Source organism: Netta rufina (assembly GCF_964035555.1).
Source record: "Netta rufina genome assembly, chromosome: 4".
In the NCBI taxonomy this organism is placed as follows: domain Eukaryota; kingdom Metazoa; phylum Chordata; class Aves; order Anseriformes; family Anatidae; genus Netta; species Netta rufina.
The window spans coordinates 74,399,498-74,426,955 of NC_140127.1; the positions used below are offsets into that span (position 1 = coordinate 74,399,498).

General features: G+C 43.3%; 1 protein-coding gene across 1 annotated transcript in view; it reads right to left on the reverse strand.

The window, feature by feature from the left end:
* Positions 1-418: 418 nt before the first annotated feature.
* The window catches only part of DDRGK1 (DDRGK domain containing 1), a 36,623-nt gene continuing 9,583 nt past the window's right edge, over positions 419-27,458 (reverse strand). The window contains exons 3-9 of the mRNA XM_084286287.1: positions 22,949-23,055; positions 20,908-21,009; positions 10,905-11,027; positions 8,784-8,822; positions 4,339-4,395; positions 3,107-3,155; positions 419-2,023 (exon numbers count right to left, since the gene is read on the reverse strand). Of these exons, the coding sequence (XP_084142413.1) occupies positions 1,851-2,023; positions 3,107-3,155; positions 4,339-4,395; positions 8,784-8,822; positions 10,905-11,027; positions 20,908-21,009; positions 22,949-23,055 (650 nt within the window). The 3' untranslated portion in view covers positions 419-1,850. The remainder of the gene's footprint in view (positions 2,024-3,106; positions 3,156-4,338; positions 4,396-8,783; positions 8,823-10,904; positions 11,028-20,907; positions 21,010-22,948; positions 23,056-27,458) is intronic.

Consider the following 27,458-nt stretch of genomic DNA (forward strand, 5'->3'; position numbering starts at 1 on the left):
GGCCAGTGATGCATAACCAAAAGAAAAGGCTCGGTCTTGCCACCTTCCTTGCCTCAAATGTTTCACTTTGTATGGAAGCAATCCTTCAGAGCTCCAAACAGCTTAGGCAATGGGCACTTTTGAAGCTCCTGCGACCTAGTTTGGATTATTTGTGTTAGAAGCTGCAGATCTTGTCCAAGCCAAGACACAGAGGTGTGTACACAAAGCCTGCGTGCTGTTTTCGGCAAGCAGCTGTCCTAGCACAGCAGAACAAGCTCAGAGTGCACGGTGAACACGGTGTTATTTGTTACCCTTGCACAGACTGAGGGCCCTCTGGAAATCCCAGGGATTGAATGGAAAACCTCCAGCCCTCCACTGGCACACTCGAGTCTGTTGGCTCCTTTATCACGTTAAAAACAAGACGACTTCTCATCTCCGCAACTCTTTCAATGGCATTTATTTTACTGCAAGAATAGTTTAGGACAGAACAAGAAAAATCATGGCAAAATCAAATTTTTGGTTAATGAAGAGGCTTCACAAGCCTGCAATCAAGTAATCTCTGCTGGTGACCGCTGCACAACATGGTAGTGACACCGATCTCTCACATCAGTGTGTGCACAGTATCACATCGAGCAGCAGTGCAGAGATTACACAGGAAATGTGCTTCCTCCCATTGTTCTGCTGCTATCTCACCTCCCTGATAACACAGCTTTCAGTCTACTTAATTCACCTCTAAGTTTGGCAGCGACAAAGCCAGCTCCCCCTGTCCTCCCCAATTACCGCATATCCACAGAGATTCTGTTGAATACAGAAAAGAGAATTAACAAAGCATCAATTAGGCTATTAAAAAATAAATATTCTTATGCAGGAAATACACTGACAGCTATAATTAAGATATTAATAATCGTTTACTTGTAACATTAATTGCGTGACTCATCCTGCCTGAATTTTTATACATCCAAAACACAAAGGCCATGGAGCGGGGGTGTCTGAGGCCTTCAGACACACTGAGCTGGCTCTTACTTCGGAGGATGAATCATCAGAACCTGGTTGGTATCATTAGGATTGTCCTGCACAATAAATGCGGCGAGTTAGCCTTTCCCTGGAGGTGTCTCTGTCTCTTGGCTACGGACAAATAACACAGCTTGGCTGCGAGTAAACTTCTGACATCGTATAAAGCAAACAAAACATTGACATAGCAAAGGTTTTCTGAAATAACCTCCAGAAGTTTTAAAAACAAAGCACTGCAGAAGGTTTTCGCATTTCAGTGAGAACAGAGACACACGTGCAGTGTTTTCTTTTTGCTATATCCTTCCAACTTCGATGCAGAAGGCAAAATCCACAAGCCTCATCCCCACAGACCTACTGTTCCAGGCTGCGTTTGTCATCGCCGCAGTTATAGGGCTATGTGAGAGCAAAGCCAGCCTGCAGAATCCAGAATGCAATCAGAGCCAAATATATCATCAAATATATTATCAAATGTATTTAAAATACTTCTGAGACATCAGAATTTGGAAACAACAAGAAGTATGGGTACAGTCACACCACAGTGACTGCCAAGATAAAGTAGGCAGGTACCAATTACTGATATCCCTGAGGTCACACGAGTGTTTAAGCCCCAAGTTCTTTGCTAGCTTCTGCTGTACAATTTTTACATCAGCTCTAAAGAATCAAAAGCAAGATTTCCAATCAAGTCTTGCAGCTAATTTTCAATTTTTTCATTTTCAGTCAAGTTTTGCAGCTGATCTTTAAACAAAGCGTCCTGCCTCCAAACACCGCAGATGGACTAGAGGGGTCCCTGCTTGCTTTTTATTTATGTGGCTTATTTAGTAAAAGGTTAAACTCCCTCTGTATTTTCTTGTGTCACGGCTTCATGCCACAGTTGGAGCAACAGCTTGGCTGTCAGGCTGGAGGTTGATCAGGGAATTGCTTGCTTGGACCAGCTCGGCGATGGAGACTCGTCCCCTCTCCTTGATATACCGAGCCACGGCAGCCATCTCCTCTGGCGTGATGTAGATGAACTTTCCTCTGTCATCAATCACACCTACGGGGGAAAAGAAAGGACCTCGAAGTCAGCACTTTGGCTCCTCTCACTTCCCGACAGACATCAGTTACTTCTTTTTGGAAGGGCCGTTTGAAGTGCTGAGGCTGCATTTCATATCTAGGGCAGGCAGAACAGCACGCCAGCAGCCAGGCTTTTATTTCCATCTCTGTTGTTGGGCTTCTGAATGGGGCTCTGACAATACCTGAGTGCCTGGGTAAGAGTAATTTGGTTCAGCAAATGATGCATTTTTTTTTTTTCACTGTGCGTGGCTGGCTGGGAGTATCGCAGCAGCTACTTCAGGCACCTTGCATTGGTGCTGACATTCCAGGCAGAAGGAAAAAAAGCAAAGCAGGAGGGCCCAGGAGGAGATTCAGAGCTCCTCCAGAGCCCAGCTCAGCCTTTCCACCATACCCTGTGAAAGCTCAGCTTCTGTATTTTGGTTGCTCCATCAAGAGTGAGAACAGACCTCTCTGTTCTTAACACATTATGGGATCAAACGTAAGGCAGGGAGACTTACTGGCATGCCACAGTCATACCCAGCACAGTATAAGTCCTTATGTTTTAATTCAGATCACTTTTAGGTCATTTAAATGGGTTTCCACAAGCACCCAGCGAGAAACAACTATCAGGTCAGTAAATGTCTGCGTTGGCACCTCCACTACTTCATTCTCAGAAAGAAAAAGACCGACCAGCAATAAAAGCATCTTGTTCAGACAGGAGCTACCCGCGTGCTCAGCCCCTGCTTACATTCCAACTTTGATTGCGTAGGTCTGTGGCTAGGAACGAGCACTTCACTTCCTGCAGCTCTAAGCTTTGGAGAGCTCCGCAGTGTTTGCTTATCCCGCAGCACGCCGTACCCCTGCACTGGCCACTTCATCTTTAAAACAGGCGTGCAAACTACCTCCAAAACATCCAAATGATTCTTTAAAAGTCCAGCTTTGGAGGACAGGATTTGCAGCTGGGTGCTCAGTAACCCCCCTAACAAAGTTTAAAGCAGAAATTTCACAGAGCCACAGTAAAGGCATTTTCTGCACCACCTATTCACCAGCTAAAATACACCCCCACTTGTGTTTTAGCTGTCACCTGTTAGAGTGCCATCTGCCATCAGGTCCTGGATTCTGTTAATTGCTTCCTGTTCAGGAGAGAAAAAGGAATAAACTGGTCAAGAGGAAGGCAAAAAAAACATTTCACACATTCAGACAGACTAGAGAAGGCTGCTTACACTTAATTCCTCAGCATTAAACACTCCAGTGAAGGACACACATCAGCGTTTCCACACAGATGGATGCAGTAAGCCCTTTGTCAGAAATGGTTTGCTCTTAGATGGATGATGTGAACCTCTGCAACTTGGGGTGCTCACAGAACTTCTCTACCCTCAAAAGAGGCTTTCACCTGTAAATTACCTGGCTGTATCATGGAAGGGGGGGCTATTACATCTTCCCAGGGAAAGGCTGTATGTGCCAGTGCAATATGCCAGTTCCAGAACTTGGCTACGCTCATTACATTCCGGAGCTTTTTATTTTATTGTTATTTATTTTTTTATTTTTTTTTTCCTGCTCCATTTCAGAGGAGACCTCTTCTACCAAGCCAAAGAGTACTTTGTGTAATTTATCGCTGGGTTAACTCTCTGGTTACTCCAAGCCCACAGTTCCACTACGTGTTAAACTGCTATTTAAGTTCGGATAACCTTGGTTTTGGCTTCTCTCACCCACTTGCTACCATAGGAAGGGATGCCACCCGCTGGATCAGGTTGCTCAGGGCCTCATCCAACCTGGCCTTGAACACCTCCAGGGCTGGAGCATCCACACCATGAGCTCCCTTTGACAGGCTCTACGTGGTGCAGAGAGGGTCAATGTTCTCAAGTAATGCACCACAAGTTACAAATTCTTACATGTTCCAAGAATACACAACCAAGTGGAGCGAAACACCTCCTATCTACTGACTGCACGCAAACATAACAACGTGTACAGTTATGCAGGCAGAATCTCAGCTTGTTTTACCTCTGCTCCGGATTCCCAATACCCCAAATTGCTTTGTTATTGGATTTGCAAAAATCTGTAAGCTCCGTTAGCCAACGAGCAGCTGTGCCAGAGGCAGACTGAGCACTTTTCACTAACATCCCAGTACGCCAGCAATCTCTTGCTGGCTTGATGATTCTCTGACAAATGGCCACATTTCCTGCACTGGCTTTGCTGACCTGCACAAAAATCCAAGCATTTTCAGCAGTTGCGGAGGTGTTATCCTTAATTACCCACTTTCTCTCTCATGCTTTTAAAGTTATTGCTTATAACTGCCCCCCGAAAGGCAGTACTTACCTGTGTCCTTAAACCCAAGTGGGAAGCTAAGTCCTCCAGCTGAATTACCTTTGTTTTCTATGGAAACAAACAAGAGTTACGTGCAGCTGATGAACTCGAGGGTTAGCATATCTTTTTCCTTTCAAATAAAAATGCATTTAATTGACAAAGTAGGACCTGTCATTCTAACTTTTCATAGTGAGCACTTCTCTGTGGCAAATACCTCTAAGGTACATCACTGAAACCAGCCTGATCCGTGGCAAGACTGGATGCTCTGACCCACTTCAGCGAAGGCTCGAATACATTTGCCAGGGCTCATCCTGAACCTTTTGTTCCCTTACAGGACACGAGAGCACAGGCGCATTAAGCCTCTGTTCTCCCTGCCCCCAAATTTCTCAACTGCCACCTCTAACCCCCAGTGTGCTTTGGCAAGATCCCTTTTTGTTTGAGAGGTGTTTCAAAACCCCTTTTAAAACGATCGCTGGCCTGTACCAGAGCATACACAGAACTTCAGAGGGGTTAAATGTTAAATGCTTTAGTTTGTTTTATGAATGCCATGTGTATTAACGGCATAATCACCTTCCTAAGCTAATGAAGATATTGTTAAACCAGTCAGAGCTGGGCGTGCGCTGCTAGCCCACTCCTGCATAAGCCGCGTGATGGTGTCTGAGAACGAAGGCAGATGCAGAAACTGCAAATTCTCATTTTGCTTTTGAAAGAGACTTGCTGCAGCCTTTCTCAGGCAGGAGCCAGTCACCAGGGCTCACATCTGGTTTTACGCTTCTCTGTAGCTCCAGAGAATTACACAGAAAACACCTGGTGCACTCATCTGGAGCTACTTGGTTCCTGTTTTCTGGTCTGCAAAAAGTTTTAGAAACTCATCTGTTTTGTGCAGCACCGCTGTTTGTATCGACAAAGGATGCACTGTTGTTTGTGAGGAATTTGGGAAAAATAAAACTTCTGAAAACGGTTCAGTTAGCGTTCTGGAGGGCACTCCTAGGAGCTGTACACGTAAAGCCACATTTACGTTACTGGATGGAATGCTACAAATGACAAACACATTTGTTTCTGATCCTGAGAGCACACTGGAAGGACACTGAAAGGCTAAAGAGGCTGAAATAGATGAACCTTTTTCGTTAATGAAACCAGGCAAAAAAAAAGAAAAAAAGCCACACACAGACTTAGCAGTTGTGAAGTTTGATGCAGCCAAGCTAGAGAACTGAATACCATGGACTGAACACATGGACTTGGAACCAGTCCATGGAATTCAGTTCTCAGAGCTGGGAACTGCCAAGGTTCGTCACATCTTCTTTTAAAAGGGCAGGGGGTGCAAAGCCACATCCAAATGAGAAAACCAGGATTTAAACCTTCGCTTCCAGATATTCACCCTCAGGGACCAAGCTCACTGGAAGCTTTCTACTACAGATCCTGCTGTGAGTAAGAGAGCAGAGGATGGGATGGAATCAGGACCCACTCCCCCGCCACTCTGAAATATAATGACATTATCAGGTCCCAAGCCAGCACGACACCACCACACACTCCACGTTTTAGAGGCAGGTTTAACTTTCAGAGAGCAATATATATAACGTCCATGCTTTACCAAATCCATTTAACTTCAGGTGTGCTTCCACTGCTGTCTCCAACGAGGTTGGAAACAAAGCAAGAGCTCCCAGGATTAAGATGAAGAGAACTTTTTTCCTTATTTTGCAAGCATAAGTTTTGTTGGAGAAAAAAATAAAAGGAAAGGAAGGAATAAAGCCTCTGAGTCCTTCTCTATCCCTTTCCAACAGCAACCACAGAGCTTGGTGTTTTAATCTGCTGCCTATAATTCCGAAGCACTCAATGATACCCTGTCATGTCTTTAACCTCTGCCCACTTATTTTTCTTTTCCGAGGTGCTGAGATAGCTCACAGGTGTGTCATGTGCACCGCTGACTAAGAGGGCCCCAACGGAAGGCAGATGTTCAGCTTTCAGAAGGGCAGAACAGGGGGGCTTCAATCCTTTTGGTGCCTTTGAGCAAAATCCCTTTTAAAGCAATCCCACAAGGCAGGGCTGCAGAAAAGAGACCGCATCTCACTCCAAACACCCTTAAGAATGAAGCGTGAGGTGAGCTACCTCCAGCCAGTAATATCAGTGAGACAGATTATTCTACAGAAAGGACTAAATCCAATTTTATTTTTTAAAGTGCCAATTGCTCTTTCAATTCTGTAAGTTTCGCAGACCGCCACTAGCAGCTTAGCTCTGCTTCTTGATAACAAGTCAATAGTTTTTGGGAATAGAACAGAAGACGGGGGCAATGCAGAGCCTATGCATGAAGCATCCTTTCAAGATTAAAAAAGTAATAAGACTTGTAAAAAGAAAGCGATGCCCCAGTTCTACAACTGATTTCTGCATAGGAAGCCAGGTGTTGAAGCGCTTCTGAATTTGATGCTTCGGCACAGGCTTAATTTCTCTGACGTCAAGTAAAAGTGACTAATATAAAACTATACGTGTGCTTAAACACTGAACTGAGACTTTGTGACTAATCTGTTCCAGCCATTAGAGCCACCGGGGCAACGTGCAGAACAAGAGCCTATTGTGTGATCCCTCGGAAGCCCTTCCAGTTTTAGTGGGAGATCCCAAGGGACACCGACATAACCTATTGTTCCACCTGCTGTTATCTCCGGGCAGCTTGTTTGTGAGTCAAGAGCAGCACAATTTCGTTAATTCAGGGTTTGAATTAACCTCAAAAGCCACAGAAGGGAACATGCGACTGGGATCACACCACACCACGTAGTCCCCTTCCACAGTAAGGGACTGAAACAGAGGATGTTTTAGCAGACGTGGACACTTCCAAGTTCCCCCCTCTTTCAGAGAAATCCTTCTGGAGCACTGGAACCACTGCATGGCTCCGAAATGAAGTGCACTGATGGCTCACTTTCACTTTATAGTTTTAATTAGGCTTTTTAATGAGCTTTTCCATGCTATTCTCAGCCATCTCACCTGCATTTCGTGGTGTTTCTGAGCTGAGCTGACTGGCTTATGCTGTGGATGCAGTAAGCGATCGGGGGCTATTTTTTTTTGGGTTGCAGCAATGAAGATGTGCCCTAACTCTGAGTGCTGCTAGCTTAAACATTTCCAAATTACCACCAGAGATCAGGTATCAGGAGATCTTTCTGATCAGGAGATCAGAAAGCATTTGACAGAAGTCATTTTGCCACCTACCTGGTCTGGTGGGAGGTGTCCCTGCCCGTAGCAGGAGGGTTGGAATCAGATGATCTTTAAGGTCCCTTCCAACCCAAACCATTCTATAGATTCTGTGAAAAGAACACAGCCTCCCACTGTGGCCCTGCGGCGATGGGATATACCAAAAGTCCCAAAGACAGCCAAAGCAGAGAGCAGCACAGCAGAAGATGCTTGCAGTATAGCCTTGTGGTAACCCTGGAACCATCAAGGCATTTTCCAGACTTGGACAGCAATCACTCAAATTGATTCCTGGTGTAAAATTACCAGGAAAGACAAACACGTCTGTAACTCCGAGTTCTTTGTGGGGTAGTGGAGATGCAAAACCAACCCAGAATGTGGGATTTTGGGTTAACGGAATGATTAGGAGGTTGATTATTATGATTAGGTGAAACTTTTCACACAGTCGCAATATGTTCTCAGACAAGAGTCCAGTTTCCACTAAAGGCCCAAAGGGACTAATGAGGACAAAAGATTTGCATGACTTTTGTTAGACTAAGAGTAGAAAAGCACGTTTGAATTTGGATGTACCGATAGGGGAGGAAGAAGCATTTGTTGTTACAGATCAAAAGTGGAAAACCTCATGAACACATCACAGGTTTTAAATAACCAACCATGTCATATCATGAGAGGTAGACTAAAACACACCCTGTTAAAAACAAGTTATCCTTTCCTTAAATACCCCTAAAAATACCATCGAGACAGCGTTGTCATTTGCACAAATAAAAGCAAGAAAAGAAACCACGCATAAGGTTTGAGTGACCTTTACGATGCCGGTGTTTCAAACAAACACATCCTGCATGGCAGGCCACATGCTGGCACAGCAATTCTCATTCATGCTGAGCTGAGATGTGGAGATTGCTTTCTACATCAGTAGCTGATATTCACAAACAAAAAGCTCAAACGTCCCAAATCCCACTCAACAGCAAATGTTTCTGTTCATAAACCCTGAGGGTGACCCACCAGGTGCAGAGTTCATGCACACCTACCTTATGAATTAGGGTAAGAGCTACGATCTTGCCCCCAAAAGCCAAGACAAAGCTATAATTAATGTCACGTTAACGATGATGGACACATTCATGCATGATTAAGTGAATAATGAAGGCTTTATCTAAGCCACCACTTTTGTTACTTGTTGAATATTTAAGTAAATCTAAGAGGAAGTAAGGATTTCCCTTCTTTCTGCAAGTCAGCTCTTTGACACAGCTATTTCACACATGGAAGGTGGAGAAAGGCCTACTTACCTTAACATACTCGAGAAATTCCATTAGAAAGCTGCGAGACTGGATACAGCAAGGAAAACAATCATTATTTTAAATTCATATACATTAAATGCATCAGAAACTTGCTTAGTACAAATATTATAAGAGTGTTTAGCATGCATACTTCTAAAGTTTTACAAAAACACAGAGGAGATTTTGAAATGGAGAAAAAATAGATTTAATCTTGACTAGAAATATATGATAGGTATTTTCTAAGCCAGAACATGGCTCAAGCACAATTTGTGTTTAAGGCTTTTTTTGAAAGGAAGGAAATCCTGGAATGTTTTCTTCTTTACATCATACGTACTCTGAAATAACCGCATATGGGTGAGTCTGTGCATCATGTATTAAGTTACACATATACACCGAGGACATTTTGTACACTTTTGTGAAGTACAGAGTGATTCAGGAGATGGCTCAGGCAGATGGTCAAGTGTAGCACACAGCTGCACAGCACATGTGGAAGCTCGAGCCCTTTTCAAAGCTATGCACCTGAAATCCGGTATTTTAATAGAAGTGGCTCAATTTTCAAAGGCAATGCAAACAAGGTGCGTTTCAGCTAACAGGAGATCGGGTTACCCTGCAACCCTGGAAATCAATCAGCCTTAATTAACTGCCTAACTGCAGGCTCAGGCCCTTAACTTCAAGCAGGGGTTTCGGCAGGCTGCCCCCAAACCCACACGGCAGAGTTTGCCGTTGTAACAGGACACCAAAACGCCTCCATGCATCATCAGCCAGCAGACAGAAGGACAGCCTGGCATCTTTCAAAGGCGGATGTCTCCAAATAACCGTGTACCTGTGATTGTTTCTGAAGACGACTTTCAAATCGCCTGCTATTAAAGTTCTACCTCCCCGCCCTTACCAAAGATATTTTATGTTGAGATCTGTGCATCATCAACTGCCTCCCAGGCTCCTCTGAGCCAGGAACACCCTTCCCTGCTCCCACATATAGAAAAATTAATTTCTCCTTGTCTGTGCTCACGCAGTTGCCTGTCAATAAACACTTCCTAGCTCCTGGTTTTGAAGGGATTTTCAATAGCAAGATACAACTTCTCGGTGTTAATCCCAGCACGATAGAGGAATTTCTGCTAAAAGGAAGGGTTCCTCAGGGAGAACATACGGCTAAGGTCAAGGTGTTCTGAAGAATTACAAACACCTCAGCCCAAAGCCACTCCCAGTTGTGCTAAGTGCAAACCCATTCAGTTCAAAAAGGGGAATTGAGCTGAGGAGCAAGGGGAACAAACCCACACGACCCTGGAAAAAAAAAAAAAGTTACCCATCATGAAATCGATAGGATGGCTCCAATCTGACAGCTGCCACCCCGGAGCCATTTCAGCATTTGACAGCAATTAAAATTAGTCTAACGTGTCTTTTTTTTTTTTTTTCTCAGCAGACTAAGAACACTGCCTCCCACAACAGAACCTTTTCAAGTTTGCAGCGCTATTATGTCAAGTATCACATTTCAACCACCATCCCCAGCAGCTCGCCTGCAGGCAGCCACAGGAGGAGCAGGCTAGAACATTATGCAGGCTTCGAAATGCTATCAAAACCAACAGTCACTTGCAACACCAAACGGACAGCTTTCCAGTGGAAAACCCACAGGCACCTAAGCTGTGTCCTGTTATTTCTCTTACTAGAAGTGTTACAAGTTTTGTCCCAGCTTGATTTTTTCATTTGATTTTACAGCAACTCTGCTCCTCCAGAAAATAACACCAAAAAACTAACAATTTCCCTGAAGATATGTGGACAAATTTAGCCCTGCTTTCACCTGGCTCACCAGCACACGGTACACGGGTAGGGCAGAGCTGACGACAGTGTAAGGATGTCTGACTCCTGGGATGAGTTTTATTTCTGTCCTTACACGAAGGGAGGAGAGGACTCATTTCCAGAGACATGCACTTGCCTTAGAACTGACAGTCTGGAGCAAGGAACTGCAGCATTCCCCAGGAAATACTCCAGGTGAACATGTACCATCTACACAGCTTAACTTTTAAAAGCAAAAACATTTGGTTTGATCCCATTTTACAAGAGGCAGAATGTAGTAAGGACAATCCAAGTCTAACAAAGACAAAGGAAGCTGCAGTAAGGAACTAAGGTACCTACCTCTTCCTCTGTCATTTTTTCTTCCACCCCTTCCTCTTCAACTACAAAACTCTCCTTCAGCTTCAGGTACTCTTCATACTCTCTCTTCTCCTCTTCTTCTTTTGCCTTCCTTTTCTCCTCTTCCTGGACAGGAAAGACGACAAGTGATCAGTTTGCTCCTCGCCCAAAGGAGGTTTAGCTCTAAGTACAGGAGCATCTCCTTTATCTGCAGCCTGGTTGCACTGTGACAGCAGACAAAAAGCTTCCAGAATGCATCTTAAGTTCTCCCTCGATGGCATCATTAAATTCACAAGCTGCTCTGCCACCCTTAAGACAGAAACCATCTGACATGGTGATGTAAGCTCGCACAGAATACACCTAGGCTGGCTCTAAAGAGGTCTACCACGGGGAAAAAAAACCCTCCTATATAGCAAACTCTTGTCTTAATTTGCATGAACACATTTCTTCTGCAGCTCCCGTGACAGGAAGTTCCTGCCCCTAACTGCACTTTGATGCAACATCCACATTTTCAGCAACTAGCCCCAATTTTGCTCTGAGCTGCCTGGGGTCCGATGGGAGGGATCACAAAGAGTTATCCTGGTGCCCACTTGTGTGCATGAAGTAAGAGTTTCAGGTAAATCTCTAAAGACATGCAAGCAAGGGATGTCTGCATGGGATGTAAAGAACCGTAGCAATTGTTTTGTACCTAGGGAGAAAGATGTGATTGCATTAAAAAAAAAAAAAAGTTATTTTACAAGTTTGACTGTTAATCAAAGCCTACAGGCTCCACTTTTAGTTATGTGCAATAAAAATACTTTCGGTTACCTAAAGTGAGAAAAATGTCAAAGTTTTCAAAATCACATGCAAAAAATAAATTACTGACCCAGAAAACTCTAAGCCCTGAATCAGGGGAGTGGTGATGCACGCTGGGCAATGTAGAAGAGTCACCCATCCACGGCCAGACTGCAATGTCAAGTTTTTAATGTGACAGGTTACATAAAAAGTATGTCAAATAAGAACAGGATTTTACTTGGCACTCATCGTTTTGCAGCTTTCTGTGATTTTATTTCAACATTTCTTTTGCTAGTCTCAAAAGCTTATACATTTGTCTTCACCCAGAAGGAGAAGGTTTCCTTACACCAGTTTCTGCTGCAGAGAAATTTATGTTAGTGCAGCACAGAGGACAATGAGATTCCAGCTCCACCAGCCTCTGCTTGCTGTCACATCGTAAAGGACTGATTAATACCTAGAAATGTGAGTTCTTCGAGTTTAAGTGAGAGCCTCTGTGCTTTCCTTTACTATCAGCACAAGAATCGATCCCCTAAAGAACAACTGTATTGATTCCTAAACACTTGTCACCCTGCATCTGTGACACTAATTGGTAATTGCTTCCCTAAATGGCTCGAAAGCAAACACTTGTTCCATTAAGACAGGAACAGGTCATCAAGCATACTGAAAAATGGCTGTATTTAAAAAGAGAGCATGTAAAACAAACCCAGCAGGTATCAGAAATAGGCACAGGAGTGTCACTCTTCAATTAAAACTGCAGAGAGAAAAAGTGTATTAGGTCCCAGCCACATTTAACCAAACTCCTGAGAAGTCATGAAAAGGAATGCCAGCAACTTTCAAGGATGAGAAAAGCAGGACTAAGAGGATCTTACTGTATCTGAAAAGTCAAAGCCATTTTTAACCTCTATCTCATCTAAAAAAAAACAACAAATTACAGATCTGAGGAAGCTCCTGAGACAAAACGAGACCATTTTCTGGGTCATTCATCACCGTAATGATTATTAGCAAAAGCCCAGCAGTAATTTTTTCCTTGCGTTACAGGTGCCAAGAACAACATAACCACATTTCATTTGGAAGCGACAGCAATTGTTCTTTCTTGTAAGTACATCAAATTGAATCTCCATCCTGGAAATACGAGAATAAGGTTCTTCCCCTGGTCTATTACAGAAGTTGTGATTTAACGTGAGTTGAAATGAGAAAAAAATGGCAAAAATTGAAAAAAAGTGCTCAGGCAAATAATTTCTAAATAGGTCTATGAAAAAAATATTAAAAAGACAGCGTCCGATTTACAACAGAGCAACAACTGAGCACTATTTTCCTTTCTGGAAGGTCTAACAACAAACAAACAAGACCCATTCCCACCTTCCTTACCTGCTTGAAGAACAGAATCTTATTTTTTTTAAAGCACAGCTGCACACTCATATCAGTAATTCCATTTTCACCACACACTTGTAGGTGTGTCTGCTGCGAGACCAGCAAAGCAGTCAGCTACCAGTCCTGCACTTGTGGTTTCCTTAAAAACCCAAATCTGCTTGTTTTCCAGCTCCTACATTTTCACACTGTGAGCAGCAGCGTGTCTCCAGGTGGTCTGCAAAAAGGCTTTGATAGCTACAGCATGTCAGCCCTCGTGGTTCCTGCTGGTTGGAGAGGCCTCCATAACGCTAAGTATTTCCAGAAGCTTTTTCAGCAAACAACTCAAAACCCGGCCACTCTCCCTGCACTGCCTCACGTACCTTATTACTTAAACCGAACCACGATTGAAGCTGTAAAAAGAAAAGCTGATCTGTGAGCTGGTTCAAAGCAAAAGGAGAGATGACTTTGTACAACTGCACTGGGAAAAGCAACCAGCAGGAGGTGGGCAGGGAAAAACCTGCTGCAACCCCACTGTCTGTTAAAGGGTCATTTCAGCGAGTTTTACACCACCACACTGGGGCATGTGGAAGAGTGCCAGGCACACAGCAGCTGCATGGGAGGTGTAGGGTCAGATTCAGACAGGTTGCATTCCCATGAAAAAACAGCTCGTGGATTATACATAAACCCCCCAAAACACTCTAACCCTACTGATTAAATGGATCCCATGTATGGCTTCTTGCAAGTCTGAGAGCCCCCTGTATGAATTAAATGAATTAAAAAAATTAAATTGAATTAAAAAACCCCCACATCTTTACTCGTCAGGTTCCTTTGCCCCTCCCCACTCTAATTTCATATCAACTGCGGTGGAGTTCAGTGGTAATGCATGTGTGTGCTTAGGGGAGAGAGAATTGCTGGGCCACCTCCCTTTGGTGATGGGTGGGGTGCTGGGGAAATCCCGGCAGCACGGAAATTTGGTAACTGCTGATGCTCACCTTCAGCTGCCCGCTTTTTGTTTTTTTTTTTTTTTTTGAAGCACGTTCGTTTCTGTCCTCACCCACCTAAATCTTACCCAAACCGGGGGCCTGCCGCAGTGTGGATTTGTTTTCGATGGGTTTTACTGTAACGCACCTGAAGGACGAACTCTCCCACTCTGATCACGTCTTCGTTAGAAGGAGGGGGAAAAAATGAAAGGGAACCACTCAAATATTTCCTCCTTCTCTCCTTTCTCTGACCAAACAGCCACGTTATCAGTCACTACTGGACCAACTCTGCCTGCTTGCTGTGAGTCTCACCTGACACCTTGCATGGCAAAGCCCCAACTTCCCAAGTCCCACACGCTCTGTGCATCTCTGGCACTTTGGGAGACACTTCTCAACCTCCTCCTTATACCAGGTGTGGTCAGCTCTGACTTCCCACCGCACCCTGTCCTTCCACTGCTCTGCAGGCTCCTTCTGTTCCACCTGCCCACCGAGGACCTGGGTTTGCTGTGAGGCTCCTTTCAGATCGTTGCCTTCTGCCCACATTTTACCTTGAGCTCAACGATCATCTTAATGACATCAAAAATATCAGTTGTGCCAACTGCACGAGATCCCAGCCTTCCATCAGCTGAAATCCAGAGGAATCTGAAAACTTTTAGGCTTACAGCTGGAAGCAGACCCCAGCTCTTGGCACCATAAACCCTTCTGGATCCTGGGAATGCTCCTTGAGCTCTGTTTGGGCTGGCTGAGGGATTACAGCCTCTGAAGGTTTATCAGGTGAGGACCCTTACAGCACTGTCCTACAAGAAGATATTGAAGCAGCCTCTAGCTTTCAAGGCAGTAACCCATTTAAGGTGACACCGACACTAAGCGATATCGGCCTGGATGATAAGTAGCTTTTCTGAGAGCTTCTCCTAAGCAGCTTTCCCTGCTGGTTGTGTGCTGCACCACGGCTCCTCCAGATCAGATAAAGGGCCAAGCTGCTGACAAACACAGCGTTTAGAAGCAGCTTATTCTACTGCGAAGTGGAAGAGATCTCCCTGTGAGTGAGGAAGGTAGAGCAAAGGCTGGACTTTCCTCAGTCACCAACTGCTATCAGTTGTTCCTTGCTTGTAGCTGTTTTCTTACAGGCAGAATGAGGGAAAGCACATCAGTTCCTACACCAAATGCTCTGAGGTTCATGGACCAAAGAGATCCTCCTCACTTAGCATCCAGTTCTTGTGCTGTTAGTGCAGGTCCTGCAGGAAGCAAACAGGGACTTGACAAGTAAATGATATGACACAGCACATTTATTTCTGAGATTCCTCCCCCTTGCCACTTTTCAGACAGAAAATAAAACCTTTAGAAAGGCAGAACAAGTGTTTCCTACCAGTCCTCATCCCACCAAAATCAGAGCAGAGAGAGTCTGCAGCAAGCTTTTCATTTTGTACTAATAAAGAAGTTAATTTTCAGTAAAGTGTGTAAACTCATGCTTCACCTGAAACTCAGTCGTCTCCACCAGCCTCCAGAACCACCCTGGTTGTGGATGAGGAGGAGACTGAAACGCCAACCAGTCAGTGGAAGCCTCTGCTGAGAAGCACACACACCTTGATGTTCATGTAATGCTACATGGAATAAAAAACCCAACATTTTGAAACTTGGTACCCATTCTTACATGATTAAATGTCAAAGAGTTGAAACTTCAGGGTCTTAGTTTCCAAAAGCTCCAGCAGCACCCTCGGGATCATTATCCAATCCTCCATTCCTGCAGCTCTGAAGATCCAGCCCATTTTTATTTAGGTACTTAAATGCAAAGCAGAACCCCTACCTAAATGAGGTTTCCTGACTCTGGAAACTTTGGGCACAGCTGTGCTTGAGCAACACAGACCTTGTTTTAATAAAACAGCGAACAACCACCAGACCCCACTCCCACTGTGGCCTTTTATTTCACAACCACGGGTAGCTTGCTCAGTGGAAGCCTGGCAGTTTCTCTGCTGTATCAAGCTGTGTTTCAAGAGCAGCTCACACTGCAACGGATTTGCAGGCAGCACACCCCGTGCAAGGCTGCATTTTAACATAGAGGAGATCACCACGAGCCTTGCATCTGCATAAGCAGTTTCCTTAGCAGAGCAAAAGGTAGGCTGAGGGAGTAAAATCTACAAAAATCCCTGTGCACAGGAAAAAAAAAAAGCTCTTAGGCGAGCAATATGCGAGGCTTTGTATAGAGACACTGTTTTGCAACATCAGAGGAAGTTCGCTCTCATTGATAAGGTGTCGGTTGGTAAACCATCTCACCACTAAAAAACTCCAAGAGTGAAAGGGAAATCCCCAGGGTAAAGCAGAGCTGAAGCAAATGCCAATTATAAAAGGAGCTTCCTCGCATGCATAGCCAATCAGGTCAGCAGAACACTGGAAAGGAAACTTGAATTTAAAAATATATTATCTGGTCCGCAACACTGGAGCCAGGGGGCAACCACATTTTATTTATATGTGCATACAAATATATTTGAATAGAACCAGGGAGTTCTTTTTCTCAAGAATATGTGAGATGTTAGCCCCCGTAGCCCCCCTGAAGCTACAGTTCCCACTTGTAGGTCATTGCGTAGAACTGGCCCAAAATAATTGGAGAGAGGTGTCTGTTTGCATATAGAGGAAAGTGGGTTTCCATCTGACCCGAGAATTCATTATTTCCACTACACTCCATGTCTCAAACCATTGCGTGGGATGCATGTGAAAGGGTTAACAGTCCCGGTGACTTTATCGAAGATCAACACCGGGGGATTTCTACAAGATCTACGCCCTGATTTTGTATCCTCCTCTGTTTGGCTTCCCTCATTATCTGACAAACTTTTAGGCAGCGTTTAACGGGGCAGGAATAATCCAGTGCTGCTGGATAGGTTTCAGCCAGAAGTTTAAGGGTGCAGCTGAAAGGAAGCTCTCCTTGACACAAAGCCAATCTCTGTGCTCACAGAAGTTAGCAAAATTTGGGTAACAGCTTCTGGGAGAGAGGTTGGGAAAAAGAAACAAAACATTTAACTGAAGTTTAGCTAACAAAGCTGTTTGGAGACTAGCTGCTCACCACTTAAGTTCTCTTGTAAATACAGTAATGAAAATTATTTGCATTTAAATTAAATAAAGCCTGGCCACCAAATTTATGGGAAAGCCTGAATTCAAACCTTTGAACGTGCAGCGGAAGAACATGGCCAATGCATGCAGTTAAGACATTTATTCTGGAGGTCTTAAGCCTTCATCCTTGGTCCTAATACATTTCCTGAAGTGCAGGAGAGTAGAGAAATAAAAACTAAGAACAGATTTCCTGCTGTCACTATACCTGCAGAAATAATCTGATGTACTGGAAAAGGAAGGGGAAAAATAATGAAGCCATCTGACAACCATAACATTTCTCAGACAAACTTCAGCAATAAACTCGAAATTTCTGGTGCTCTGTGGGATTATGTGAACTACAGAAATGTCAGGAACCAAGCTGCCTCCAAAATCGTAGTCAGCTACCGTCTGTTTTGTAATTTCATGACTATCAATCACCACTTGAGCTACCTTTCATCACCTCATGTTTTCATCTTAAAACTTATCGAGAGGAATAGTTGCACCACAAGCACAGTCCACAAGAGATTACTGGGGACAAAATGTTACTTGTGGAAATGAAGAATCCTGTCTCTAGAGGAATGTACAAATGACATTTTATCCTATGTATTCCAAAAAAACTAACCAAACCCCCAACAATCCCTCTTCCTTTTATATGAGCCTGGAATAGAAAGACAGCACTTTTTACACCATACAATCAGTTTGTAACAAGATTTTAAAGATAAAGTGTTATGATCATAAGGACAGGCTGTGCTTACACATGCAGAAATCGAGTATCTATTAGTTCATTTTCCCTCCTATCACCAAGTCAAGTCTCCAGCACTGAAGTCTTGTTATTACCACGCTCCCTGTAAGGTTGCTTTCTGGGCTGACTGAAGCAGGAACTCAAGCAACACAGCCTCACCACGTACATGTCTTGAATTGTTCTGCTTCCTGTTAAAGACTCCGATGGACACAGACTTAAAAATATTAGAAAACAGTTGAGGAAGACTATTAAATATCATCAGAGACATTTATTTGATCCACACTGGAAATGGATTATCTTATTCGTCTTAGACCCAGGCAAAAAATAATTAAAATTGAATACACTTTTATCGAGTAGTAGAATAATGTGATGTAGGCTGGTGGGGTGGCTTGCTGTCCTGATAAAAATTACTGGGGAGAAAGACATCCCCCAGAAAAAAAAAAAAAAAGTTAAAATTACAGAATTAAGTAGCCAAGGAAGCTATCACCTAAAGCGTTTTAGTACAGTTTTTATCAGGAATATTGAAAATCTAATTCAAAACAAATGACATTTTTCTCATTCGACCAAAATAAATTACTCAGCCCTAAATTGAACAGAAGGCAACTTAAAAAAAAAAAAAAAGTTAAATATGTTAACAAGCAGTTTCTGTGTGAAAAGATCTCTACCTAGTTAGAATTGCACCCTTATTTGCAACTCAACTCTTCAACCACGGCTGACTGCTCCTGATTAGCCAGCTGCACTGCTAAACCCCAGGCCCAACTCGGAGGGAATCACCAGGATAACATCTTCGTCTGGCACTACAGCCCACTTGGAACAGGTTGTCCAAGATCAACTGCTGTTTGATTAGCAATTCCCCTGCCTTGCTGGCTGCCACTGAAAGGAACTGACCTCTTTTTTGGCCTCCTCTAAACGAAGCGATGCTGAAGCAATGCTAGCACCCAGCCAGGGTGCCCTCCTACTTCCCTCTGGAGCATCGGGCTCTTCATGTTTTATTTCAATCAATAAATTCCCAAAATCTTAAGAAAAATAATTTAAAAGTCAGGGAGCTGGGTGAAGACAAAACATTTAAGGATACACTGCTAGAGGAAGACTTGCCATCTGAGTTGTCTCTTATGCCTGTAAGATGGACAAATCCCACAGCAAGCAGGATGTGCAGTAGATGGGTACTTTATAGGCAAACAGAGCTCATCTTGTCTCTTTCTGCACTGGAAGTATGAGGGGGAAAAATGGGAAACGTGTAAGAGAAAAGGAGAGCAGTCACATGGACCACAAGGCAGAAGCTGGTGCCAGTGAATTGCACAAGAAGGGGAAAAGTAGGAGACAGAGATCCATAGGAAACCAGGTTTGATGGTTCTGTGTCACAAAACAGCTCAGCTACGCACAGGAGTGGCTCAGACTAGCCAAGATGAGTTATCCAACCTCAGGGTTATGCCTTGGCCACTGTTAGATACTTCTGAACTGGTACATCTTTCCTTAGAACTCCAGTGTTGGAATACTTGGTCCCCTAGAAGTTTCTTTAAGTTTTTTTAAGCAAAGTCTTGGACCCTGTTACATAGCCTGGCGTTGTAGAACTGACATTCTCCTCATACAATTTTTCTGAAATTCAGGAGCCTTCTACTGAAGGAAAGGGAACAAGACAGTTCAAGAAAAATAGATTTTTTTGGAGTGTAAACATAAGATGTACCTTGTAGAAAATAGATTGTATCTATGAGATCTTTCATATGTGCATAATGTATGGAAAAATGATTAAAAAATGTCTTTATCCTGCCTTCATGCCTTCAGCAGAAGGGAAAAATGTCTTTTAAAAATGTTATCAACAACCCACCCTACTCATACAGTTCCTGCGTAGAACAAATTAAAATAAATCTGCTCACAACAAAGCACAGACACAGATCTCCAATCACATATATCATGGAAAATTTGTGCTGAAAGCTGATGGCTCCACTCCCCTGGGACAGCAATTATTCAGCACAGAACACCTTGGCCCTTGCCTCCAGAAGCACTCTGCAGAGCTACCACACGACTTGCTCAAGCAGCGAGGAGCACGAAGCTCCCTCCTAGTTCTCAGCCAGCAGCTCTGATGCCTAGAATACACAAAGCAGTTTTGAAATAAGTTTGCCACCCCCACTGATGCAGCTATTTAACAAAGGCATTTCAGTCGCACAGGATCTGTTTTTCTGGGTCACTCCCGCTACCACACACCTTCATATACGCTCAGCTTCAAAATCTTTAATTGTGAAGTGCATGCAAATGTGCTTAATTAGAATAAAATTGTATAATTTTACATGACAGTTGCAAAATCGGTTGCTAGCGTCTTTCGCTTTCTGCCCTGCTGGTTACAGCTGTCGGACAGGCAGAGCTAATGAGCATCAGCAACCGGCACAAGTTGCAACATGAGAAGTTTTATCAGGGGTGTAATCAAACACTGCAAGCGAGGCCCTGCATGGTTGAGAAATCTCCATCCGTGGAGGCATTCAAAGCTTGGCTGGACGAGGTTCTGAGCGACCTGCTGTGACTGGACATCACTGGAGCAGGAGGACAGAGCACAGCACCTGCAGAGGTCCCCTCCAACCCGTGCTATTCTACGATTCTGATACCCACACTTCTATCAGTCACCAAGCTGGCACCCCCAGAACTTCACCTGCTGTTTGATGCAACTCCTTTCTTCATATATTCACATTTAGACAGATCCCAGACAGACCAACAGCCAACTTTAACAGCTATGTTTGTCAACATAACAAATTGTCCATCAAATCTGTCACTACGGCACACAGCTGCAGCAGGCAGGCTGCTGGATCCACTGCCAGGAGACTGGGTTTTGTTGGGTACTGGTGTGTACTGGTGTTTGGAGCAGGGGCTTTCACTTCTGCCAAGCACCTGGGGGAGCAACGCTACGACCCACAACTGAAATCACCGAGCATTACTGCAATTCATATAAAATGGAGCAATAAAGAAATAATAAAAGACGTATACAATAGTATTGAAAACCAAAGGGAATTCTGCTTCTCTGTAAAACCTCTAATCAACCTCAAAGCCCAACTTGGTTGGAATTTCCATGTGTAACTACAACCAATCCCACCTGTCGCTCTTCCTCGAGACGTATTCTCTCCTCTTCTTTCCGCCTTTCCTCCTCTCTCTTTGACTCAAGTTTTTTCCGTTCCTCTCGCTCTGCTTCTTCAGCCTTAAAACAAAAAAAAAAAACAAAAAAAAAAACACGTAGCGTTATGCAAGAGAAGCTTTAATCCTCCTGAATATAGATTTTGTAATTTCGTATTGTGAGGCCATGGGGAGTTTTCTCACTATCTTCCTTGTATGCCTGTTCAGAATTTAAAAAAACTAATAAAACAAGTAATTATGATTTAACTTCTTTTCCCCCTAGACCTTCAAAATACTTAACATTGCCTAAGTTTTAAAATTACCCTTACGTTATCTGCTTCTCAATAATCATTTTCAAGCTGGGTACATGCATATGAAATTATTTGTATAGAGATATGATGGAATAACACGACTTTTCCCTTAAAATTTAGCTAGAACGGATTCTAAGGTGAAGAAAAAACGGAGAGGGGGATGATCTGTAAAACCAAATACATTCAAACTTTATCATTAACCTGGGGAGAATCTCTGAAAGTAAATGACTTGAAATCATTTTACTATTATTTTAAACCAAACCTAGCAAAGACTTTTTTTTTTTTTTTTTAAGTGCTTAGGGTCTTCTTTTTAGAGATTTATTTTTTAAAAGTTGTTTTTAGCCTATTTAGTACACTTAAATTTGAAAATATGTTAGGAGAACAAGCAGAAGACACTGAAATGGAGGATTTGTGGCTTTGAATGTTTCAGCAAAAAAAGACCTAACCAAGGAATTTATTTGTCTACATGGGAAAATAAAAATCAGCACGTTCTAAAATGAAAAAAAAATTCCTCACTCTACCAGCTGATGCTTATCTTCATTCAACTCTGCTCAAATTTTCCACAAAAAAAAAAAAAGGGGGTAATTAAACAGAATGAACACGGAAAGTAATGACAAAATGGTTAGCACAGAATGAGTGAGAAAAGGATCGTAATGGAAGCTTATATAACAATCTAGTTTGTTTATTACCAACCACCCTATCTATAGAACACACCGGTGTAAAGGAGAAATGGCATTTAAAGTTCAGGTTACTCTAAAAGTCTCAGCACGGGTTTCACTGGCTTTGTTTGGACCCTCTACATATTAGAAATGTAGTCAGAAACACTTGTTTTTTTAAAAAACAGATGCATCAAGTCCATTGTGCACTTCACCTTTTATGCAAAGGCTGTTTCAGGGCTGTTTCCCCTCCTTGCAACCCCACGTTCCACGTTACAGAACTATACCGAGTTTGTAAAAGAACAAGTAGAAGAACTGGAAGAAATTAATGCAAACTTGCAGCCATCCACAAGCACACTGCACAACGCAAGTTTCACAAAACCCGTTGTCTCCCTGGAATTAACAGCAATGAGGTGGGCAAAATTGAAAAAAGAAATGCAGAAGTATTTAAATGAGTAGTTTTACACACTTTACATTTAAAAACAAGCAACTGAGAAGTTAGCGTGCTTGCTATGTACACTTTGCCTCTGTTTAACAACCAAATTTCAAGCAAAAACTGACTGCAACGTAGATTTCAGCTGATTACAGGGTCTGCTCTTTATCTCCTCACCCTCCAACAGAACAGCAAATCTGGATAAACTTGTAGGGAGTCTTCCCACTAAGAGAGCACATGAACCACTACTCACAACTGCCCACGGCTTTGATCGCAGACCCACTTTTACAACAATGCTGTGTGGGCTTTTGAAAGATGTTTTTTTTCCCCCCCTTAAGGGCAGACAGCACTGACATCGAGCTGCAAGCCAGTGCAAACAGCCCATAAAGAGCATCCAGGAGTAACTCCTTTCTCCTCCCCTTAAAAATCCAGAGAACCCAGTGGAAAGCCAGCGAGTGACAGCCTTGAGATGTGACATAAAAAGCTCAATTTATGTTTTTAAAACAAAATCCTAACAGTTGTAGTGATCACACTCTCCTGGGTGTCTGTTACTACCAGTTCTTAACCAAGCATCACACGATTCAGGCTCTGCTCTGGGCTTTATACGTGGCAGGAAATGCTTACCTCTCTCTGTGCTTTCCTGGCTTGTTTCTCTTCTAATTTCCTCTGCTTTTTTGCTCCAATTTTCCCAGATACCTGAAGTTCTGGCACCTCCTCAGCATCGTCTTCCTCTGCAAGATGACATTAAAGAGCAAACAACAACATTTAGATCATCTGTGAAAAGAGCATTCAAGAAACTTCACTGCTTCCTAGGAAAGCAGCAGCAGATGGAAAGGAGACACACGTATTTCAGACAAGATCTATTAGATGGAAAAAGGCAAAAGAAACTCACACAGAACTGCCAAAGCCACAAAGTCAGAAAAAAAGGCAACACATACTCAACTCAGAGGTAAAAATGTACTTGATATTTTGAAGGAAGACTTTTACAAATGTTTCCTGCTTTCCACAATTACAAGATAAAATTTCCTTTACATACTGACAACTGTTAGTGCATCTTCACTGCTCCTCACCCACCTGCAGAGATCTTCCCTCAGCTCAGCACGAGAGACATCCATCCAAAAAGGAGAATTCAGAACATGCCACTCGTCCAGTGGTTCTAGCTTGGCATAAGTAGCATTTATAGGAGGAGGGAAAACAACCCTGCAGTGCAAATTTTGGGCTTGACTGCAACGAAATTATACGTAAGTAGCTCACTGTTGTATGACGAGGGGTTGCTCATAAGGAGGATTTCTGCAGCTGTGGGATATGAAAGCGTCGTGCACAAATGGAGAGCAAATGCGTTACGTTCCTGCTGACCTAGGGGCTAACCAAGGCTAAAGAGCTTTTAAAAAGCCATTTCCTTTCCTTCCCTCACCGCCCCCCCACCTCAAATATTTAGCGAGCATTATTCACTAGTGTAAACGAGCCCTTGATTCTTCCACAGGAGGACTGCAGACTGATCTCAGCCCTCAAAGAGAGACCATCCACTCGCTTTATCGAACCCCACACAACCAAGATTCCCTCTCCACAGACCACAGTTCCTTTTTCTCCCCCTCCTTTTGAAGGAACCCAGAGAAATTGCTATTAAAGAAGCACATGAACAACACTCACCCTTCTTTTTTATATGTGGAATTAGGTTTGAAACCCTTTTGTTTTACTAATTCCAATACACAGCACAGCGCTATGGTTAAGCCACCGAGACACATCAACAGAAACAAGTGCAACTGAGAGCTGTGTAGGTGGCTCTCAAGTAATTTAGCTGTTTTCAGGATCTGGAAGTTAATACGAGGCAGGCTCGCTAGCTTGGGCTTCAGACAAACGCTGGTAGCTGATTACTGAGATGATCAAAAGGGTTCCCCCTTCCTCCACCACAACCGGGTGCAACAGGGACACTCAGATTTGACACAGTTGCTTTTATGATTTTGCTGAACCTTAAAATAACTCCATTTTTTTAAATACTAGGCCAAGGGGAGTTCCAAATGCAATGAGCACAACCTGACATCAGCAGGCAGTACTCCTAATTCACAGTTTAACGCAGGTATTCTTCCTTAGGCCTTTACTTCGGGAAAACATGACAAATATAAAATGCTATCTATGATGCTATTCAACCCAAAGCTCTGAGCGCTTCTCAGATTTCAGCTACATTAAGAATACCTGAGCCAGAGGTCAGGCAGAAGTGTAGCGAGGCACTTTTCCAGTCCCGGATCAAGTATGCCTTTGTTCAGTAACGTTTGCTTTCCTCCTCCTCCTATTTTTTTCTAGCGGATGGGATCTCATCGAACAAAAGCCAAGACGCGGCGCTGCCGACAGCCCATGATTCAGCCCAGCACGAAAGGTCAACAACGTGCTAAACCTGGGCGCAATTAACACGTGCTAAATAAACCCCAACACGCTGACGAGGATATAAGCTCTTGGCAGAAGGGTTTGGTGAATCCATGAGCTGTTACAGCAGAAGAGCTGCACAAAAGCAGGGCGGCTGCTGCACAAAGCATCCAAAAACTGAAAGAAGTTATTGATTTAATTCCAGTCACTTCAATAGCAGATCTGAGAGGGGTCAGGCCGTGGTACCTCTTGTGCTTCAGCTGGGATGCCAGGCCTGTTGCATGCTTTGTCCTCGTGTGTTATGAGAGCAGTTTGTCACCCGCAGCAGCGGGGCTGAGCGGCCTGTACTCACTCAGGGAGCGTAACATCAGACATCTCCATACTGCTGAAGGTAAGAATTGTTTTGTTTGAAGGGTGATTTTCTGTACAGCTCATCTGAAGGCTTAAAATGTGGCAGCTCTGGGATGGACGGAGGGCTGTGGCAGGAAAGGGACAGCAGCTGAGCAATCCACATTTGACACAAGCAGTTTTTCAGCAGGAACCTGTTCCCAGTTCTTTATCAGACAGGTAAAGAGCACCAGATCTCAAGGCACAGAGAGCCCTCTTCACCTGAACTGCTCGGATGTGACATGAGGAGACACCTGCCATCAGGGTCTCCAGATGCTCTAGTCCATTTCTGGAGAGTTCACTGCAACTATTTCAACATTTCCAGAGCTTGCAGAGCATTCCCAGCAGTTCCCAGCTCTGATACAAAGCAGCAAAGGTCTGACTTACAGAGCCACTTACACACCACCGCCATATCCTGAGTTGCACAAACTGGTGGCAGCTGAGCAAAACCCACCAGTTTTTTCTTCATTTCTCCTGAATGTTTTGGATGTAAGAGGCAGGACAACAAGAAACAGAGCTAACAGTCATAACAGATAGCTGAAACTCTTCAAATGTACTGAGTCCTTTTCAAAAATACTTCAAAATATTAGAAAAGAAAGCGTACTGGAGTGCTGATGTTCTCTATCAGGACAGGAATTTACCAGCTACCGCATACAGGATATGCAAAATCTCCAAATGAAACAACCCTATCGTATATTTTGGTTGCCCTTGACATTGATGTCAAAAAGCCCATCTTGCCTCCTCAAGTTTTGGAAGTTTTCCACCAGAAAGGATCACACAAAGCTCTCTGTGCACTGCTGGCTGCTTGATTTACTATTTACGCAACACCTGAAAAAAAAAACACCCAACAGAATAGGAAAAAGGAGGGAAGATGCCAGGCAAAACAAAGGGTTCATCCTGAGGACAGAAAACATTTGTGTGCTGTAAAGATCGAATGATCGCATGACACCAGCTCCTTGAAGGGAATCAGGCAACCATATGGAAAGCCGTGGGCATTCACAAGCACTGCAGCAGGACAGTAACAACTTCATTTTTTAAATCTAGTGGCCATCCAGCTCAGGAACCAAATGAAACAACCTGCTTGCTAACCTGTAGCCAGAAAAATCAGCCTGTGCTGAGGCCAGAAAAAGGGGAGTAAACAAAGGACGTTAGCCCCTCTGAGCAGAACGAGTGACTTCAAGCTCTTTCTGAAATCAAGCCATGTGGCATAACTGAGAAACCACACACCTACAGCTTCTACACGCCATCTGCACTCGAGATGTCTCAAGGGCAGAAACACGCCGTGGATACTTTGATAGCACCGAGTCTTTCTGTATGAGTAGGAGCAAGTCAAAATTAACTTCTGATTTACCAGTGAGGATACGAGGAGTCAAAGTTTAACCATACTAGAAAGGTTTTTCTACTGATTAAGCACTAAAATTATTTCAGTTACGCCTATTAATAGAGTGCTAGTAGCAGCTGTTTCACGGGAACACCATGGGGCCACGTCAACATTTACAGCTTTATAAAACTTCCTGATCTTTTAGCACATCAGAATATGGGGAGATGCAGTGTTATATGAAATAGATGCTCTGCTCAGAAAATAACTGCTGCTTATTCTGACAAATTTCAGCACAGACACCTTCTTCTCTTTAAGCTATGTACACCATCCACTACTAAGTGGATATTAAGATAATTTATTTTTAATATTTTTTTCCCCCCCCAAACCAGCACAAAACATTCATGTAAGATCTTTTCAGATGTAAGATTTCAATGCTGGGTTTAGATGCTATGAAAAGCAATAAAGGGCATGTTAACAGGGCCAATTACTATATATTTTAAGCTTCTAAAGACTTTTTCTTTCCAATTTTGTGATTTATTTCTCAATAGTGATTAAAGAACGTGATTCTGATCCCCAACTCTTGCCAAGCAAAAGACAAGAGGGACTTACAATTTAATTTATGTTGGAACCAATGGCTTTTCCTTATTTATTTTTTCTTATTTTACAAGCTAGAGGCTATGATGGGGCTATCAAAAGCTGTCGGCTTTAACATTATCAGTTCTGTGCAAGTGAAGCCATTTAAATTGAAGCCAACATTCACTGCGCTGGGTGTTCCCATACCTGTGCTCAGATGTGCAGGGCTCAAAAGGCATGCAGATGTAGGGAAATTTAACGTTTATGAGTCACAGGGCTGCCAAAAGCAGACAGTCTGGAGTTTCTTTCAGTTAGGAATAGAAGTTGTTGATTAAACCAGATTATTCCTTTGGTGCAGTCCCTACTTTGTTTTAAAAATGCATATTTGAAAGATAATAATGTACACAAAATCCCATTTATTTTAATTTTGCAACATGGGAAAGAACTGACCAAATCAGCTAAATCGTTTGTTTGTGGGATGTGAAGGTGAGC